This window comes from Pelodiscus sinensis, chromosome 1 (assembly GCF_052426305.1).
Source record: "Pelodiscus sinensis isolate ZL-2025 chromosome 1, ASM5242630v1, whole genome shotgun sequence".
In the NCBI taxonomy this organism is placed as follows: domain Eukaryota; kingdom Metazoa; phylum Chordata; order Testudines; family Trionychidae; genus Pelodiscus; species Pelodiscus sinensis.
This window is the reverse complement of record NC_143052.1, coordinates 20,832,181-20,850,144: the sequence shown is the minus strand read 5'-3', so window position 1 is coordinate 20,850,144 and position 17,964 is coordinate 20,832,181. Positions and strand designations below refer to the sequence as shown.

General features: G+C 43.8%; 1 protein-coding gene across 2 annotated transcripts in view; it reads right to left on the bottom strand.

Annotated features, from left to right (window-relative positions):
• CACNA2D1 (calcium voltage-gated channel auxiliary subunit alpha2delta 1) overlaps positions 1–17,964 on the bottom strand; it is a 653,332-nt gene that overhangs the window by 555,874 nt on the left and 79,494 nt on the right. For both annotated transcript variants that reach the window (XM_075926367.2, XM_006117144.5), the window contains exon 2: positions 14,457–14,538. In XM_075926367.2, the coding sequence (XP_075782482.1) occupies positions 14,457–14,538 (82 nt within the window). The remainder of the gene's footprint in view (positions 1–14,456; positions 14,539–17,964) is intronic.

Genomic DNA, 17,964 nt, shown 5'->3' with positions numbered 1-17,964 from the left:
GTTTATTGCTAAGGGAGCGGAGAGAGAGAGAGAGAGACTAGCATGTGCATATTATAAATGAGGCACCCAGTGTTTTGACAATCCTTTACTTTCCATTCATATCATAAGGACATGCAGATAGGTCTTCACATTTCCCAGACTGCATTTCTAGAAGTAATTACACTTCACTGACATCTCCACATCAGTTAGCAACATGTAAGTTGGATGCTGTTCATGATTCTCACTCCTTTGGTAGTGGGTTTCACATAAAACTGTACAGCACTGGCAGTGGTGTGCCATAAATGGGATGTCTCTTTGGAGCACAATATTGTTACAATACTGTTCCATGTTTTGGAGACCACTAGTTAGCCTATCCCATTTTGTCTTTTGTCTCAAATTCTACGTATTGGGCTCTGTCATCGCATGAGACGCTAATTTTCAATGCACATGTTCATTGCACTGCTGGCAAAATCCCTTAATGCTCACCAATTCTCCGGCTGTATTTACATTTTTAAACACACCATGCAAACCTCAATAAATTAACCTCCCCAACAGGCTTGGGATGGCTCAGTATTATCCCCCCTTTTACATATGAATTAGGAAACGACTAAGTGGCATAAGGCTACAAAGCAGGTTGATGATACATCCAGAATTAGGACTCAGGAGATGTCAAGGGCCAACCCTATGCCATAAGCTCAACTTCACTGACACTCCAGTAATGAGCCCTCCTGTATGATTACTCAAGTGAATACTGTGCCACTTCCTGAGCACAGAATTCATACCTCCCACAGACTTCCTTGTTTGCCCACAGAAAAATGATTTCCAATGGGAAAGCAAAGGGACACTGCAAGAGCAGTCACATGCCTGAGCCCAATAGCATGAGTGCATTGTTTTGGGTAGCCTGTAGAGACATAAATCACTGCAGGTAAGAGAAAGAGGAGCTGGGGATGCCCTGGCTGGAGGCTACTGGGTGACAGGTTCATCTGCTAGCCTCAGCAGAGCTGGGGAGGTGGGAGAGAACAGAACCTCCTCTTTCCCTGCAAGGAGTAGCCAGGACTGGATCAGACCCAGAAACCTCCCCCAGCTTCAGAAAGCTCCGTACCACTGCAATTCATGCCCTCGTGGTGGGAAGGGTCATTGTGTGAACAGAGGAGCAGCTCTCTGTATAACAGCCAGACCGAGACCTCCATGGATCTATACCCAGACCCATCTGCTGAGCCTCACTTTCTGTACCCAGAAATCCCCACCAAAACCTCCCCCTGCATCCAAACCCCCTATTCATGCACTGAGACATTCCCCACACTTGGACCCCCACCCTGATGAACCTCGTCCCCGCACCTGTACCATCCCAACGACTCCCCATAACCAGGCCTCAGCCCCAACCAGCTGCACACAGACCCTCATCCCAGCACCTGTTACCCCAGCTGAGCCACCCACAATCAGACCTCCATCTCCCCCACACCCAGACCCCTGCAGCTGAACCACAACTGCCTTCAGCTAGGCCTCCCCCAGAGCCCCATTCCCCTAGCATCTGGAGCCTCACTGAGAGCCCCTGTGCATCCAGATCCTCTTGCACATACCACCAAGCCAATCACCAGACTGCCCCAACTGAATTCTGCCATCCCACGCCTTGGAAGTCCCTACACTAAGCCCCTCCACTTTTGGATCCTACTGGGCTGAGCCTGCCGGCTCCATACTTGCTATCTTAGTATGCCTGATGTAGGGGGCAGTCTCTGGAGTGTTTCTGGGACAGGCCTAACCCTTGTTCTATGTCAGGGTCGGGCATAACCTCACCACTGAATCATCTGTGTCTGGTGGGAAGGTGCTGCAGGGTGATCTTCCACCTCCATGAATACAGTGGCCTGTGCTCTCCTCTTGCCATACTGGAGCCTTTTCAAATATCGTGCATAACATTTTTAATTTTTGGTGCATAATTCCTTCAGGGCTATATCATGCTTAACAGAACACAGTGTGACAAATGCTTTCTTGTTTTTAGATCTTTCCCTTTGAGTTAATACATACCAATTCATTGGCTCTGCAGTTGGCTCTACAGATAGAGAAGCAGCAGTGGCAGCAGCCAGAGAACCCAGGCCCTTTAAAATTGCCACCAGAATGCCGTTCAGCACAGTTCTGAGGGTATTGGGGGGGGGGGGAAAGAGTAGGTCAGCAATACACTCTGGGTGGCTCTCCAGGCTGGCTACCCCTAGTCCTGCCCCTTGCATGGGGGCCCATAGGAGCTGTTGGCCCTGCTGCATCCATCCGCTATACAGTTAAGAGATAGAAAGTATCCTTCCCATCATTTCTCCAAATCAATCATTTCCATCCCTCATATTTCTCACTATGAACAAATGGTTTTTACTTTGGAAAATATCTAAGCCAAAATAAAAAACAAATACAGAAAACATCAACTGGTAATGTTCACAATAACACATATGTGTAGGGATAAAGAACAGAGCTGGTTGAAAATAAATGGAAATTTCAAATAATTCAGGGGAAGTTCACATTTGGAAATCTGGTCTTTTATCTTTAAGATAAAAGTTTAAAGAAAATTTCCCCCCATTTTTCAACCAGCTCTAATAAAGAACAAGCTTAACTTTCTCTGTGATACCTAGAGGATAAAGAAGATGTATGCTGTTTGCTACCATTTTATCTGCAACACCAGGCACTGACCCAAGGACTTCTACACTATGATTCTCTCTACAAGTTGAGCTAAAGAAGCTGTAGCAGATCCATATTCCCTGTGGACCAGAGGCACAACACCTAAGAACCAGTGAGTTGCATACCTCCTCGGGATTGAGAAGTTTGTTCAGAGCATACGATGCCCTCAGAGGTTCAAACCCAAAATGAGACCCTGAACCAGAAACTTCCAGCATTAAAAGCATAAACAGAAGAACGAGGCTGTCAAGGGGATACAAAACTGCCTAAAAAGTGGACCACATCTCTGAATGCAGAATCTCAGTGGGGTATATTACCATAAACCATTTATGAGATAAAACAAAATAAAAATATCTAATAATTAATTGTGGACAGCTTCTGAGAGTAAACTCACATTCACCCATCAGATTTCCATTCACATCTTCATTTAATTTTTGGAAATGAAAATATATGCCTGTTGTGGTATGAATATCATTTGGAGACCAAGTCCGTTATCTGTACGGGTACACTCTTCGGCTCCTGGGATAGATTAACAGCATGCCTCATGAATATCATGCATGACTCGCTATTGCTGCTATATATCAAAAGGGAAACATTCAGAAACTAGCTCTCTTTGGAACAGTCTCTCTAAACTGCTGTTCTGTTCAATTAGCCTGTTGTTTGAAAAGGTTACAGTGTAAAATGTTATTCATTGCCATTACAGTTTACGGTTCAGCTCCTATGTATTTGTCATGTCAAAACTCCTAACATACAACCATATTGTTACTCTGATATGTAATATATGTTCCTTGTCAATCAGTTTGAAATGGACAAGTGCATTGCTATGGGTCAGCATGCCCACTCTGAGATCTTTTCCCTCAGACTCCTACCCCTAGAGGTAGATTCGCAATTTATGTGAGGAATTAGAAACACTTGCCATAGTTTATTAAATTATAAAAAGTGTCAATTAGCTCTGTCATGGACCTCTGCTTCAAAAGGTTTCTGTTAAATGGAAGCAATACGCACATTCAAAAAATAATAACTATTTGTTTACTTAGCTCTACAATTCAAACCACCCTCCACTCGCTCTTGAGCAACATGGCAGTGGCTGTCCAGGATTAACACACATGGGTATGCATCCTTTCTGAATAAACTTTGTCAGTTAGATTTTGGTCCCCCAGAAGAAAATGACTGAAGACAATGAAATCACCTGAGTGCTTAGCACATTGGAGAGGCAGCCTCCCAAATCCATCATGAAGTATCAAAATAGGGGGCCTATCTATAAAATCTCACTTTAATAAAAATCTATGTCCATATCTTTAAATCTGTCCAAGGAACCTTGAAAAAACACTTCCTTACCAGGGCTTCCATACCATTTACACCAGGGGTTCCCAAACTTTTTGACACAGGGACCAGAAAATCCATTCACAAGCTTTTGGAGGACCGTTAACATTCATTTGCATATTTACATATTCATTAAGCAAATGATGAATATTCAAATAAGTTTTTCTGGTCCTCCCGAAGCTCCCAGTGCCAGCTTTAGCAAAGCTTTTGATACGGTCACCCACAATATTCTTGCCAGCAAGTTAAGGGAATATGGATTGGATTAATAGACTGTAAGATGGATACAAAGCTGGCTAAACCAGGGTTTCCCAAACTTTTTACTTTAGTTAGAACTCTTTTTCAGTACTGTTTTTTGCAGCCCAAAAATATAAACGCATATTTTAAAAAAGAATTAAAAATGAATAAATTTTTCAGTGTTTCACCTGGCCACATCCTCCACCCAGCCTGGACCAGGGCTTGGGGGACCCAGCGCCGCATGGGCACTCCAGGAGACGGGAGCAGGAGCAGATTGGGGGTAAGGTATCTGGCTAAGAGGCAGGGTGCAAGGAGGGGTAGGGTTGCCAGGTGTCCAGTTTTGTACCGGACAGTCCGGTATTTGAGCATTCTGTCTGGGAAACGAATTGAGAAAATACCGGACATTTTATATGTCCAGTATTTTCTAATTAGGTAAGTTTTATTATTATTAGGTGTATCAATCTGCAGCTTCAAACTGTCTGGCTGGTAGATGTGCTAATCCTGCATGAGCGTGCCTACCAGCCAGGCAGTTCGCAACTACTCGAGGGAGGGTATGTGTGGGGCAGGGGAGCAATATGGAATCCCCAGGGCCAGACTCACTCGTGTGCCCGGGTCAGTCCCGCTTCCCGCCGGCTGATTCACTCCCCTCCCGCCCCGGCCGCTTTTCCTCCTGATCTCCCCTGGCCAGCCCCGTCCAGCCCTGCTTCCAGTGGCTGGTTTACCTGTCCTCCTCCTCATGATCTTCCCTGTCAAGCCCCTTCCACCCCATCCCGTGGCCAGCCCCCATCCAACTCTGCTTCCGGAGGCTGGTTCTCCAGTCCTTCTCCTCCCCATCTCCCCTGGCCAGCCCCCCCTCCACCCAGCCCTGCTTCCGCTGCCTGCACGCCCTAATCTCCACTGGATAGCCCCGCTGCCCCCAACCCTGCTTCCGCCAGACAGCCCCGCTGCTCCCAACCCTACTTCCTGGCGGCTGGTTTCCCCCCCACACACATACACACCTCCTCCCAGTCCGCCCCGCTCCCCTCCCATCAGCCACGCTGAGGCCCAGTATATTTTTCCCGCGACTCGGTATCGAGCCGTGGCACATAGTTTGGGCAATGCTGATTTACACTGAAGTTGCTTTATACTGCTTAAAGGGACCAGTGGGGATGTTAAATATAGGTAAACTGAATAGTCGATTAAACTCATGAATTCTTATCGGTTAGCTGACTATTCTATAATATCGGAGGTGGAGATGACAGCCAGTGCGTTCCAGCCCCACTCCCAGCAATCCCCTGCCATCTTGTGCTGCTGCCTCTCTAAGAGAGGCAGCAACTTGGGGTGCCACACAGGAGCTGGTTCATGAGGGTAGCCAGTTTAAAAACCAGCTCCTCTAATGAACGAGCTGCCTGCCACCCTGCGTTGCTGCCTCTAATACAGAGACAGCAGCATGGGGTGGCAGCAGCCCCTGTACGAGGGCTGAGCTCCCAGACCCGGCGCAAGCCAGAACTGAGCAGGGCTGCTGGCTAGCCTGCTAAAAAATTACTGGTGGGAGGTGAAGGAGGGAAGAAATGCATGCAGGTTATAGCATTAATCTATCAGTTATCAGTTAATCGACTATACTCTTGCATCCCTAATGAACAGCAATTACACCGCCTTTATGCTACCAGAGCAGTTTAAAGCAGCCTTAGCGGATATAACAATCCAGCCCCTCCCATTTTTTATTTTTAAGGTCTAGAACTAGGAGTCACCACCTTTGAAATGCAAAAAATCTCAGCACCCTCTCCAATAGCAAGCAAGCCTGCCACAACTGCATCCCCAAGGCAACTCCCTAATACCTTCCTACAAAACCACCTCTCAGCATCTACAGAGATAATACGATAACATCACGTCTCCTCACTTGCGTGTGACTCAAATCCTCTCTCTCACACACGCAGCATGCTTGCATGTCGGTTGGCAAACTGCTGCTGTATTTTCAACAGGTTCCATCTGTTACCACTTAAACAGTGGAACAGCAGTATCTTTAGCTGGATGCAAACTTTTAAAATTAGCTATCCCAAGGTATTGTGATGATAATGCAAATCTCCAAACTCATAAGAAAAAAAGGCAGATTACATTATTTTATTGGCAACTGGCAAATTTGTTTAAAAAATAGATCAGCCAGAGCATCAAATACCACTCACATGCTCCAATTGCACTGGTTTATATATCATGAATTTAAAGTATATAATGTCTTAAAATTAGAGATTTTTTTTTATTGAGAGCTATTTGCATGTGGCATAACTGCAGCAATCATTCAAGCCATGTGCACACAGACTGACTTGCTAGTGCCTCCTCCAAACTCTCCCCTCCTGCAACCTGTGGTCTTCCCTCCGAGTGTGTCAGAGGTTGCTATATGTTCAATATCTTGTAACTAGATTATCCTGTATACTGTGTTTTATTATGAGTTTTCCCATTGTTCTTTTAGAAAGAAACATATAATTAATCAGAAACTGAACTGTCTCAGGATGTGAAATTGGTAATACAACCCACCATGCTCTTTTCAAATGGGAAACAGAACAAAAAAGTTCAGAAGCTTCAGAGAAGTAGCCAAATTAGTCTGTAACTGGAAAAATGTAAAAAACAACAAATAGTCTTGCAGCACTTTAGAGACCAACAAAACATGTAGATGGTATCATGAGCTTTTGTGGGCACAACCTACTTCCTTCAGATGAATGTGATGTATAAAGTGGCTCAGTATTGGTCTCAGCTGGTTTTAAAATTAGAGCTATCATGCCAGTGTGTCAGCGGATATAAACTGATGTTACTGCATGGACTACAGTGTAGCACCCTGAGATTTACACCAGATGAGAATTTGGCCTATCAACTCAAGACATCCCTCTTTGCCAAGGCAATCTTTGGAGGACTGGAACTGAGATAAGGACACCACAGTTGGTGGAAAATCTGTGTTGGCGCATTCCCAGCTCTCGAGCTGAACCCCCCTAATTAATGTCTGGGAAAGCTGCATTTAAAAATGCAAATTAAAAACTATTTTTGGAAAACCACTTTGAAGCCACTTTCTATACAGCATAAATAAGCAGCAAAGGGCACAAAGATGAACTAGAAGAGGAGACATATATTAAGCACAGTCCAACTTATGGGTACTAATAAATGTAGTTAATTGATAGCTATGTTATTCTTTATTCCTACAGTTAATCAATTATTCATAATACACTATTTAGAGGGAGCATGATTTGTGGCAAAAGTACTGGCCTGGGATGCAAGAGATCCTGGATCTATTCTTCACTCTGGCTCAGACCCTCTGGCTATGTCTATACTGCCCGTTTTGCTCAAGAAATATGCAAATGAGGCTAAGCATGGAATATTGCCACGCCTCATTTGCATAATTAATGAGCACCCACTTTTTGCGCAAGAGGCTTTGCGCAAAAAGGAGCTGTTGCACAAGAGCCGTTCTTCTGCATTTTTTCCAGAAATTGGCTCTTGCGCAAGAGGGGTTTTCTGTCCCAAAAGCGGGTGCATATTAATTATGCAAATGAGGCTCGGATATATACCACCTTAGCCTCATTTGCATATTTCTTGCGCAAAACGGGGGCAGTACAGACATAGCCTCTGTGTGACCATGAGTAAGTCAATCTCTTTGTGCCCAAGTTCCACATCCATACAATACAGAGAATAGTGTTTCCTTTCCATCCGCATGCCCACACATTTTGGCTGTTTAGACTACTCTCTTCTGAGCAGGGGTTTTCTATCTGTATGCACAGCACCCAGTGCAACAGGAACCCAACCTTGTTTCATAGCATAAGTGCTATTGCAAAAAAAATGGATAACATTCAATACACTTCTGTAGGTCAAATGTTCACAAGAAGCAACTATTCTAAGTTATTCATCAAACCATTTCTGTGCATTTTTCTTAGTCTTTAATCATACATTTTAGAAAGTTCATAAGCAGTTTATTGAAAAGTATTCAATATTATAAGCTATTTGAAAGGTTTTGATTGGACTTAGTTCCTACAGTATTCTTTATGGTTACCCCATTAACTATCCAAATGCAGGAGGCAGTTTTATTAACTGCCAGAAAACTATTATGATTAGAACAACAAAATTTCCTCAGAAGAGATCTTTCAACAATGGGGACTACTAAACAAAAGAATATGCTCCTTAGGGAGAAATAGGAGAAACTCAGGCTCTTGATACTGTTTACCACTAGAGAACATTAAGCGTTTAAAAAACAACAACAACTTTAACCATGCTGCCACTTTTCAGGTATCTTCACTGTAGACTTAATTTGAGCTCTTACTTGGGTCTTACTCATAACACCCCACCTATCCATCACAAAACTCTCACTTGAATTTAGTGAAACTATAAGCCTAACCCTGCTGACTATGTATGTTATAGCTTGTGTATAACTTCCACTCAGCTGGTAATCTATTCCCTTTGTAGTGAGGTCACAGTCTAAATCTCTCCAGTGCTGATGATCCTTTGGGGCCTCCCTACAATCCCCTCACATGCTAAGAAGAACCGAGAAATTCTCTCTCAATTCACAAGGAAAGAATCATAAAGCTGCACAAAGAATCATGGGATATGTCACCAGAATACCTCATGACACCTATGAGTGAATGCAGCATTGGGAAAGTTGCAGTAATTACCACTGAACTCAGTGGGTGTCCATCCAATGTCTTAAAATGATTAAAAATCAATTACCTGTGCTAGCTGTGATTTTTAAGTCCTCATCATTTGATCAAATCAGAATGGATTTGTCTCTAGAACACACACACACTTCTCTTTCCTAAGTCTATTTCCTGGCTATTTACCCCCCAGCACTCTGGTGCTGCACACAAAAAAAAAAAAAAAAAAAAAAATCAATGTTCACAGAAAGTCAGGACTAGTTAGAACAGAAACAGTGTATTATTTTTAAATATCATCATTCCTTACAACACCCCTCCCAACAAAAAAAAAAAATGAAAGAAAAAAGGGATGAAGAGAGAAAACTATTTTCTCTCAAATTTTCCCCAAAATGCGGAGACTAGACTGCTGATTTAAAGTCAACAGAAGTATGTCCATTGATTTCAGCAGGCTGTGTGTCAGACTCCAGCCCTGGAAACTTAGCTGAAAAGCTGCAAGTTTCAAAAAGCTATAAGCAATGGAAAGCAGGTTCTCTGATGAAGTGTTAGTCGCCCCAAACTACAGAATTCACAAGCGCTTTATCTTTAACATGTTAATAGCTCATACAGCAAGACTGGGGTTAATTTCAGAAGAAATGATAATAAAGCACTAATGTAAGTATAGCAGTGAAATAGTATGTCATTTTAAAAATCTGAAAGTGACAATGATACTTGTATACAAGAGAAAAGAGAGATTGCTTAGGTCACACCTCACTGGGTTTTACATTCACACTTACAAAGAAGGGCAATTAAAGCCTCTGGATATAGACTAAAACCATACTGCTGTATAGATCGGTCATAAACGATATTAATATGAAGTGGTAGTTTACATGGACACACACTGCATTAATGCTTCTTATTCTAGAATCACACACACTCATAGAAACCTATAGACATACCTACTGAAACAGAAATTTAACATGTATTAAGTGTACTATATATCTTGGCTATCTAAAAGGATTATATACTATGTTCAGAGATTAATATTTCCTTCAATTTTCATGAACTATGGTATATTTTAGGCTGGGCTGATAGGTGATCTTAATAATATACACGAACATTCCCATTATAAGAACCTGTTTTCACTTGGTTCAAGTCTGGCCACATTATATGCTTTGGGCTGAAATTTTCCATTCCTGGTGTCTGCTTCAGGCTGATTATTGATCTTTTTAAAATTTTTGCCATAATGCTTCGGCGATTTCCAAGAAAAAAATTATGGATAAATATGTTTCCTTATGTTAAAATATTCTAGACACCTTTTCTTTGAAATGCTTATGCACCAAAGCACAGTGGCAGTAGAACCTGATGTTTTGCAGGGGGCAACTTTTGTTTCACAGATGTGCCTTTGGTTCTCCCATGGAAACCCCATCCTAACTTGTCCAAATTCTGATCCTTGAAAAGCTGAAGAACACATACGCTCAGCAGAGGGTTCTTAGATTTCAGCAGTTTCCTCAAAGATTGTTGGTGCACTGGGCATGTTCAAGTCGGCAGTTGAACAGAGTTTTGTCTGAAAACTGCACTTCTGAGCTGCTGTGGGCTGTTCTTAGTCCAGGCATCTGCCACTAGACTCAGGGTTCATGGAGAAGGAATCCATCTGAGTCTCATACAGAGGAGACAAAAGCCAAACTAGAGAGGAGGGAAAGGCATGCACTGGGAAAATTACGTAGTGGGTGTGGAACTAGGAGTGTGAATTAAGGGAGAGGAGAGACTGGAGCTGGTTGAGAAAGGAAACAGTGAAAGGTGGGAAATGTGGGAGACTGAAATCAGATGAGGAGTCAAGCACCAGACTCAGACTGTGAGTGCAGGATATGGAGACTAGGATGGATGGATGGATGGATGGATCTGGCTGGGAGTATGCATGCATGGAGAGAAGTGGGAGGGGTCATTGAGATTAGACAAAAAGCCCAAAAGGAAGATTGGAAGCAAAGAGGGAAGTGACTGGAAGGGAGGGAGAAAGATTAGAAGAAGCCAGAGGAGGACAACTTGGACTGGCTGCTTAAGGAGACAGGGGTTTTGAGGAGGGATGATCTAGGAGTGACTACACAAGAAAACTGGAAGTTGGGAACCAACTAACAAGGGGATCAAAAGTCAATAAGGGTAAGACTTTGACGGTCTAAGCAAGTAAACCAGGACTGGGATGAGCAGCCTAAAGACTGGGATGAGAAAGTGAGAATTATGGAACTGGGAAAAGGAGTCTGGGGTGGATAAGAGACAGTCTGAAGGGATGGGACAGAATATGTCACATTTGGGGCACATGCACAGAACAATTTGCACCTGCTAGAGCACACTCCCTAGCCTGGAACTGAATATAGAGTTTGAGTCTCTCCCTCTTCTGATGTGAATCTCTCTGAAATTACCCCTTTGGAGCTAGTCCACACAGGAGATGATTCACTGTTGCTATCAGTTACTGCATTAGCTCAAGTGTCGGAGGTGTATTCAGTGGGTCTAAAGGTTCCTTTCTTGCTGATGAACCATGTGAATGTCAATATGATTTCTCAAGATGATATTTCAGGGTGGATTTTTTTTCCAGTGTCATTTAAAAAAAAAAATCTAGGGAATTACCCATAACACATAGAACAAAATTAAAAGAATAATATTAAGGCTGCAAAGTCAAGGACTAAAAAATTAGGAATACAGATGTCTGTACAACCTTAATTCGGCTGCCAGGGGGTATTAGGATGTAATATCTAACTCTCACGTGTTTTTCCATAGGACCCTTGCTTCATTCAGTACTTAGAATGGACAGTGGTCACTTTAGGTACGTCTAGACTACAGGGTTTTGTCGACATAGAGCGTCTAGACACATTCAGTTCTGTCGACAAAGCAAGCTGCTTTGTCGACAGAACTCTGTAGTCTAGACGCAACCCTACAGGCAATAACACCTTCTGTTGACAGAACTCTGTCGACAGAAGGTGTTATGCCTTGTAAAATGAGGTTTACCAGCGTCGACAAAACTGCTGAGCTTTTAGGTTAAGCATAGAGCTTATCACTATAGCATATGAGAGCTTCACAAATATTAATGAATTCATTTCCACAAGAGATGAGTTGCAGGTATTATCCCAACTTTAAACATGGGGCAATGAGGAACAGGAAGATGAAGGTCAAAAGCGTTTACTAATGTTAGGTTCCTAATTTGAGAGGCCTCAGACCTTTTCAGAGTTCTTACTAGGAATGTAATAGTGAAATCGATTAACTGATAAGTAAAAGCTTATAGGTTAACGCTATAGACTACACACATTTCTCCCCCCACACCCAACCAGTAACTTTTTTTTTTTTGCAGGCTGCTCAGCAGCCCTGCTCAGCTCTGGCTCACGCCAGGTCCAAGACCTACCCCCGCTGAGGCTCTGCACTTAGAGTGTATTAGGAGCCGGGCGGGCAGACGGCCTGGCTCAGTTCCAGTTCATGCTGGCTCTGGGAACTCAGACCCTCTGCCCCCAGAAAGGGGCTGCTACCACCCCGCACTGCTCCCTCTTTATCAAAAGCAGCATCCCAGGGCGACAAGCAGCTGATCCGCAAGAGCAGCTGGTTTTTAAATTGGCTCCCCTCACAGACCAGCTCCCACCTGGCACCCCGCGCTACTGCTGGCCCCACCCCTGGGGATTATAGAATAGTCGATTAACCGATAACAATTCATGAGGTTAATTGACTATTCAATTTACCAATATTTAACATCCCTAGCTCTTACCATTATACAGTATTTTATACCATCAAAGAACAGGTCCCATTGACTTCAATTGTAGCTGAGAATGCTCAGCACTCCTGCAAATTAGATTTCAGAGACTCAATTTAGCCACCAAGAAAATACAGAACACACAACAAGTGTGATAAATTTGGAATAAGTGACTTGCACAGTATCACGTAAGAATTCTTTGGCTAAGACAGGGACAGAATCCAATTCTCCAGGATAGCATTCAACTGCCTTAACCATGAGACCCTCCTTTCTCTCCCTCATTCTCCTTCCTCTTACACTATACATTAGGGATGCTAAATTTCAATTAGTTAACTAATCAAAGTCAATGGGATTTCCATTGACTATTTGATTAGTCGAAAAGAACTTCCGCCTTCAAAATGTACAAGAGCTCCAGAGGCGGCTCTTCTGCATTTCAAAGTTGGAACACAGCCTGGAGGCTGGGGCCAGTAGGGAGTCCCGCTGATCCCGGGCTCCACGCGAGTGCTTCTGCTTGGAAATGCACAAGAGCCCAAGCAGAAGTGTCGCATGGAGCCTGGGGTCAGCAAGGGACTCTGAGTCCTGCACTGGCCCCTGGCTCAATGCTGTGCTTCCTCTTTGAACTGCACAAGAGCCCTCACTGGGGACACTTCTACATTTCAAAGTTGGAATACCGCATGGAGCCAGGGACCAACTTGAAGTCCCACTGACCCCACTCCAGGCGGGCGCTTCCCCTTTGAAACATACAAGTGTCCCCAGCAGGGCCTCTTGTACATTTCAAAGTGGGCCGTCGCTGCGCCCCTGCCCCCTCCCATGGAGCTGGGGGGAAAAAAAATCAGCTTTTAAGATGGCTCCCTCCAGGACTCGCTCCTCTTCCCCCCTTGCTGCCTCTTTGTGATAGAGGCAGCAAGGGGGGAGGGGGGAGAGGAAGCAACTAGTCGACTAGTCAATTAGTCGCTCACATCCCTACAATACACCTTCCAAATTCTGCATTAAATGAGGTAAGGACCTTTAAACAACAGTCCCCTTCACTGCAAAACCCTCACTCATATTCAGAGCAGGTCCTATGGAAAAAAAAATTCCTATGGAAAAAAAATTGTGTGACATGAAATTAAAGACTATGTATATACATACAAGGGGACTGAATTAATGCTGCACAGGAAATCTTAATTCTGGTATTTCCTAACTTTTGAGTGCTTAACTTTACAACCTTAATAATGTTCTTTTAACTTACTTTTCTGTGTGAGATAACAGTATGGATATCTATTCTCCATAAACAAGTAATAATTTGTTCCTTCAGTAAAATATTCTCTAGCAAAGTAGCAAGGGTAACTGAAATTAGATAGTTATTCTCCTCCATAGAAATCGAACCAACAAAGACTTCTTCCATTCAGAGAATTTGTGTGTCAGAAAACTGATCTTCTCTCTCAATATGGAGCAGAGCTTTCCATGAACTGTCCTTGAATAGTTGCTTCCTGGATACCGTGTTAGACAAATATACAATGTAAAAAGAGCTGTGCTATTGTGTGTGGATGTTATAACAATCATAAACCTTATGCCTGGCAGTGCAGAGCTGATTAAAGATTAGCTTCAGTATAAAGAGGATGAATTAATGGATGTCTCCATTATTCATTTTCTTCTAAGTAAACAGTAGAAAAAAGTCTCAGAGGGGTAGCTGTATTAGTCTGTAACTTTAGGAAAGAACAAATAGTCTTACGGCATCTTAGAGAATAACAAAAATATACAGTCTCAAGAACTTCAGATAATGGGTTTTACCCACAAAAGCTCATGATACTCTATATTTGTATTAGTCAGTAGAGAAAAGACATACTATAGGCTTGAATTCCAAACATAATCATGAGGATGGCATGAATTAATTGTTTCCCCTAAATGACAAACCCCATCCACTTCTGACGGTTCTACTGTCAAAAATAGAGGCTCCGCCCGTTCAGACTCACCTTGGCAAGCTGGTCCACCCCACTTGCAGTTCTTGCCAACGTTACAAGATCCTCTTGCATTTTATCCACCCATGACTTTATTCTACAGAAATAAAAAGGAGAGAGAAAAAAAGATGTCCCATCAGATCAATCGCAAATAGCTGGTGATGATCACAAACATGAATGCAGGCTGACAGATTATCTTCCAGGTGGCAGATTGATGCTGAAATCCCTCCTCGATATTGCTGTGAATCTGCTTTAGATATGCTCTCTCTCTCTCTGCACACACATAATGGGGTGTGTATGTATATGTGTGAGAGAGAGAACGAATGTGTCCTTGGTTGCTAAAAATGTAACCTGTTTGCCTTTTTGGAATATGCCACCAACACTGAGAAAAGTGAATATGAATCTCTTCTGCTGGCTCAAATCTAGCCTGGCTGTACAGCAACCTTTTTTTTTTTAAACCATCTGTAGACTGCATGGTGGTCTCCGCATATCCTAGATAAGAGTTCCTGTCAGAAAACACAACCACAATTAGCACTAGCTGACAGCTGCAGCGGAGAGGTTAGGGATTAAATGGTATAGAGACTGACTAAACTCCCATCTGTGTTTTGATTATAAGTCTTCAAGTGCCAGGTAGGGATGTTAAGTTTCGATTAATTAGCTAATCAAGTAGCCAAAGGATTTCCATTGACTACTCAAATAGTCGATGGGGGGTGGGGGAAGGGCACTTGCTACTTCCGCTGCGGCTCTGAAGTTTAAATGCTACATTTAAAATGACATTAAACTACATTTAAAATGCAGAGCCGCAGTGGTCCCAAAGCCAGCGTGAGCTGGGGCTGGTTAGTCCAGGCCCCGGGAGCTAATGCCGCTGTGGCGCTTTAGTTTAAACGTATTAAGAGCTCCTCATTGTGGAGACGGTGCTGCGGGGGGGAGGGGGGAGGATGTATGAGATTTTAAGTCAGCTCCCCCCCAGCACCAGCTTCTGCCTCCTTGCTGCCTCTGACACAGAGGCAGAAAGGAGAGGGGGGAAGCAAGTAGTTGCCTCAACTACCTGATAAGCATAGGTTTATTGGGTAGTCAACTACTCCCTTACATCCCTAGTGCTGGGTGAACTTTTCTGCAGTTGTATCTCTTGTAGTGTTGTCTTAGTGATCAGATTAATTGTTAGCTGAAGAAGGAAACATACTGTCAGCCTTTATTACCATGTATGGAAGAGTCCCCATCATCCTGGTATAGGAGCACACTAGGTCCCTATGAAGTAGGGAAGTACTGTTATCCCATTTAACAGCTGGGGGAATTGAGGTACAAAGGGACTAAGGGAGGGATTCACAAGGGACTTACACATTACAAGACTGAGTGTACAGTGCCTCACTTTTAGGTCCCTAGAAAGTCACAGAAATAACCTTGTGATCCACAAAGCTAAGTAGTGGGCCCTGACTTCCTATACAATGAAAAGGGAGAGAGAGTCGCATTAGAATGTAATCCAGGATGTAGTAGCAATTACCACAAATCATAAACCATCTCTTCAACTTGCTCCCAGGCTGCCAGAATGGATTTCCCCACTAATTATGCACGCGAGCCACGCTAAACCCAAACAGAAGCATGAGGCAGCTAGTGGGGATTTGACCCAGAGAGATTCTCTCAGCCTTGGTAATAACAGACACAGAGGAAGAGCACTGGTCACCTAACCTATTGCCTGCTTTGCCAAGATTTATTCCATCTAGTCCATTTTCTTGAGCTTTGTTTAGTCTACTTTTCAATGGATTTGGCCTAACATTCCTTGGAAGGCTACACCATCACCTACTCCTATCGCAAAATCATTTGCTTAATTTCATTCTGTTAAGCTTATGTACATTCTAATTCCTTTCCTGCTTTACCATTATCTTTCATCTTCGGCATTCACTTAGCTACAGATTTCTACCTTTTCCCCTTTGCGATGAGCCTAAGACTCTGTGGCAGAGGCAGTCCCACCCTTCTTCCCAGACTGGGCATGCTCCAACTGCTGGAGCTGTATAAAAGCCAGTGGAGCAGCCCTGTCTGGGCTGACTGCCAGCAGGGAAGGAGCTCAAGCCAGAACTCCCGAGCAGTCCCTGCCACCAGAGCAGCCACCGCAGCTGCAGGAGTCCCCAGAGCCGCAGCCCAGGCAGCCGTTGCCGCAGCTACTGCAGCCGTAAGAGCAGCCACCGTGGCAGCAGCTGTTGCAGCCTCAGCACCAGCCCCAACCAGGGAAACCTTTTCCGTGAGCTGGATTCATTGAGCAATGCTCCACCAGGGACAGTAGGAAGTGGCCCAGGGTGAGGTTTGTCCCTCCTGGAGCTCAGTGCATTTCAGTGGGATGCCCCGCTGGCAACAGGGCCTTGCGTCAAGACCTGGTGGAGCAGGAGGGCACAGGTCCTCCTACCTCCCTGCCCCGCGACACTTGTCTCCCTGACAGCCAAGGGAAACTCACAAGGGGCATAGGTCTTGAGGCCAGAGAGTCTTGCAGAAGGAGACCACAGCACTTTTTGACTAAGCCTGCAGGGCCATATATCCTAACAGAGGGAACAGTGCTTTTGGGACTAGGCCTACCGGGCTGCATTCCCCCTGAGAGAGGAGACAGTATTTTTGCTAGGCATCTTGGGCCATATTTACCCTAAAGAGGAAACAGGACTTTCAGACCAGGCCCATAGGGCCGTATTTACTGTAAAAGAAGGGAATTGTATTTTGGGGACCACACACCCCTTTTAAAACTGGGCATCAATCCTGTTTTTGGGGACCCCTCCTCCGACTGTCAGGGGAGATGGGCCCCCTACACCCTTCTATAAAAAAAATTAGCAAAAGTGGAAAAAAGTAGTCTGAACACACAAAGAACTTCAGTATCTAGAAAGCTCATCAGATTCTTCTCTTTAGAGGATGAGCATAGAACATGGATCTTTAATTCTGCAGAGACTAGAGACTACAGGGAAATCTGGTCTTAACTCTATTGAGGTCAGAGAAACTGCAAGAAATGCCTGTCTCTAAGGGTATGTCTACACTACAGAGTTTTGTCAGAAAAAATGTCACTTTTCTGGCAAAGCTTGAGGAACATCGACATTACAATTGCGTTCTTCCACAAGAAAAATCGAAAGAACAGAGGAATTTTTCTGGCATTGGCAATCCCCATTTTACACAGAAGAAGCCTTTTTCCAAAAGAGTTCTTTCGCAAAAGGCTTGTGTGCACGGGGAAGAGGGTGTTTTCGAAAGAAGAGGAAAAAGCACAGGTGCCCTGGTGGCCATTCTATCCATAGCAATCACAGTTTACATGCAAGAGAGCATCCATTCAGTCTGGACGCTCTTTCGAAAAAGCAGATAACTTTTTCAATGCCTTTTGCAGTGTGGATGCTCTCTTTCTGAAGAAATTCTTTCAGAAGATCTTTCAAAAAAAAGCTTCTTACGAAAGAAGCCTGTAGTCTAGATGTAGCCTAAGGGTACAAGCTACTGAACTTCAGTTATGTCAACTGTATAGGTGAAGTCGAAATAGCTTAATTCAGCTTTTGGCGCTATCCAA